The sequence below is a fragment of the Cebus imitator genome, unplaced genomic scaffold (genome assembly GCF_001604975.1).
Source record: "Cebus imitator isolate Cc_AM_T3 unplaced genomic scaffold, Cebus_imitator-1.0 Scaffold190, whole genome shotgun sequence".
Taxonomy (NCBI): domain Eukaryota; kingdom Metazoa; phylum Chordata; class Mammalia; order Primates; family Cebidae; genus Cebus; species Cebus imitator.
In genome coordinates, this window is record NW_016107505.1 from 245391 (window position 1) to 248578 (window position 3188).

The 3188-nt window shown below is 57.0% G+C and overlaps 1 protein-coding gene across 2 annotated transcripts in view; it reads right to left on the reverse strand.

Moving 5' to 3' along the window:
- PPP1R12C (protein phosphatase 1 regulatory subunit 12C) overlaps nt 1–3188 on the reverse strand; it is a 27723-nt gene that overhangs the window by 20780 nt on the left and 3755 nt on the right. For both annotated transcript variants that reach the window (XM_017546533.2, XM_017546534.2), the window contains exons 2-3: nt 1703–1833; nt 1505–1623 (exon numbers count right to left, since the gene is read on the reverse strand). In XM_017546533.2, the coding sequence (XP_017402022.1) occupies nt 1505–1623; nt 1703–1833 (250 nt within the window). The remainder of the gene's footprint in view (nt 1–1504; nt 1624–1702; nt 1834–3188) is intronic.

Genomic DNA, 3188 nt, shown 5'->3' on the forward strand with positions numbered 1-3188 from the left:
GAAGGAAGAGGAGAGAAAAAAGAAGAAAGAGGAAGGATAGGAAAAAATGTGTTTATGTCTGAACCTGGGAAGAGGTCACAAGGGAAGGACAGAAAGAGGAAACACAAATGTATCAAAAAGTTAAAAACTGATGATTCTATACTGTATGATTCCCTTTACGTGAAGTGTACAAAACAGCAAATCTACAGACAAAGGGCAGAGAGGGTTGTCTGAGGGTGGGGTGATGTCTAAGGGGATGATGAGAATGTTCTACAGGCAATGTGGTGAATGTGCGAGTATACTAAAAACCACTGAAGTGTGCACTTTGGGTGAATTGCAGGGTATGTGAATTATCTCTCAAAAGGCTATCTAAAAAAAAAAAGAAACACTGGCAAGTCTTAGTGTAAGTCATATGGGTATTCACAAGCTATTGTTTCAACTTTTCTGGAAATTTGAAGCTTTCCCAAAACAGAGTTGGGGGAGGGAAGAGAGAATCCAGCTCCAGGGTTGATTTTAACCACTCCCCATTTTAACGAAAGAAAGGCTCCCAAACCTCAGATCTCCGCCTCCATGTGTCCCACTAGCTACTCCTCCCATGTGGCTCACGCGATCCCCTGAACCCACGTGGAGCCCTATCCTTTTTCAGCCTGGCCAGCGACGCAGCAGGGACACCACGTCAGAAATGGGAAAGCCTGCTGGTATCTCGCTTCTTCATCACTCTCCCTTTCCTTCTAAACGGTCCTCCAGAGCCTGCCAGTACTATGCTCACACCTTTCCACTAACACCCAACCAGACCCTGACAACCACCCCAGGAGGCGGTGACTGTAGTCCTGCTTCAGGAACTAAGGGAACAGAGCTTCAGGGACATGCCTGGAGTCAGCCAGTCACTGGCAGAGCTGGGAGGCAAGTTCAGAAAGTTGGACTTTAGAAGCCACACCAGGGACCCAGGGATCCTCAGTGGTCATCACACACCTGCCAGAAGCAACACCACTTCCCTAGAAAAATGAACTGGCCAGGCAGTTTCAGAGACTCTTGGACCCCATATGAAGGTTCCCAGGGTACCATGAGTCTCAGAGGACAGGGAGACCAGCCCCTGGCAGCTCCTGCATGCCTCTACTCCCCACCAAGTAAATGCATCGCCTCCCAGAAAGACCTGCAGCAGGGTCCCAGCAATCCCACCTAACGCACTCCGGGCGAGTCCCCCCCACCCACCTGCCCCCCGACCCTCCTGCCCACCCCTCCCACCTTGGCATTTCAATTCCCTCAGTTACTCAGAGGGTGAAATAATAATTCCAGTTGGTAGCAGCTTGAGTTCTTAGCCTGTGCCTCTGATGGGCTCCAAACAATCCTGGAGGCAGGTCCCTATGCCCCCATTTCACAGGCGAGGAAACTGAGGCTCAGAGAGAGACAACGACTCCTGGGAAGCAGGGTCAGCCTCAGAGCCTAGGCAGCCTCTAAAATTCTCAGCCTGGAGGCCACAGGTGAGGAGGGGCCCCCACCCCACATGAAGCACACCAGAGCCCACCTCGGTGGGCGATCTCCGCCTTCAGCAGCCCTTCCATGGCGTCCGACTCGGCTAGGTCCAGGGGCAGGTCCCCGTCACTGTTGACGGCGGCGATGTTGGCCCCGTGGCTCAGGAGGTACCTGGGGGTGGGGGTTGGTCAGGGCTGAGGGTCCAGGCCCCCACCCTGACCAGTTCCTGCCCGGCCCTCCCTTGCCTCACCTGGCGATGTCTAGGTAGCCACAGGAGGCGGCCACGTGCAGGGGCGTCCAGCCCTCGTTGTCCGCCTGGTTCACAGTGGCACCCTGCTCCACCAAGAAGCGCACCACCTCCAGGTTCTCGTCAATGCAGGCCTGGGGGCGGGAAACAGCCGTCAGCCGCACCTCCCCCAGCCACATCGTTCCAGCAAGGCAGGGCTCCAGAGAAGCCACAAAAACAGACCCAGGGACACGGTGCCGGTGACAGTAGGGAAAACAACCCAGCATCCTCTGGCCACCAGCTGTTTCAGACACCCTAGATGCCCAATGGTCAGGTCAACCAGACCTTCAGCGCTCAGTGGAAACCACAAAAGGAATCCTGGCTACCTGCAAACAGGAAGTGAACGGGAAGGGTTGGGGCTTCTCATCTGGGTGTGGGAATCCCACATGGTACTTGTTAGACACAGCAAAACCCCCGTCACCACCCACAGGGTGGCGCTTCCAGTGCTAAGACTAGGGAAGAAGTTCCAGCCCCTCCTCCTTCAGAGCCAGGAGTCCAGGCCCCCAGCCCCGCCTGCCTTAGACCTAGTCAGGTCCTTCCAAGGGTCAAGCCTAGAAACAACCCCAGCAGATACTCTGCAGGAACGAAAGGATGCGGGAAGGTCACCCTGTGCTGGGACAGACTCGGGCCTGGACAGCACTCCCAGAGGGGTGAGACAGCTGCACACCTGTGTGCCCGGGGCCCAAGGCAGTCACACTCCTGGTCACTGAGGCCCACTCCACACGGGGCACTGCAGCCAGGGGCTTACATGGACCATCGTTGCTCATTCTTCCGTTAGGAGTCAAAAACTTGGGGAGACAAAAGACAAAGTCCAGGGGCCAGAGGAGGAACTGACCCCAGGCCTTGTGGACACCAGGTGGGCCCTGGGACCTGAACTGGAACTGAGGGAGGAGTGAAGTTAAACTCCTAGATCCAGGGGCAAATCAGCCCCCCAAGTCCCTCACCTCTCCACAGCTGCCCATCTGGAGAAGGGGGAGGGAGCTCCGAGGGCCAAGAGCATGAGGTCATGGAAACTCGGGCTGCAAGGGGGGCCGCACGTGCCCTGGGAACGGGATGAACTCCGCTCGTTTATTTCCACCCGGTTGTCATGGTGACGGGGGGGGGGCAAGGAGAGAGATGGGCCTTTCCCTTTCAAGGACCTGCCCAGCGCAGGCATCCTTGTGAAAGATGCCTGAGGTCTGGGCACCAGGGACTCAGGAATCCAGGCCCAGTCCCTCCTCCATTCAACCCAGAAGTCCAGGCCCAGACCTTCTGCCCTCAGATGCAGGAGTCCAGGTCTACAGCCCCTCCCCATTCAGGCCCAGGGTTCCAGGCCCAGCCCCTCCTCCCTTAGACCCTGCAGTCCAGGCCCCAGTCCCTCCTCCCTCAGACCCAGGAGTCCAGGCCCCATCCCCTCCTCCATCAGGCCCAGGGATCCAGGCCCAGCCCCTCCTCCCTCAGACCCAGGAGT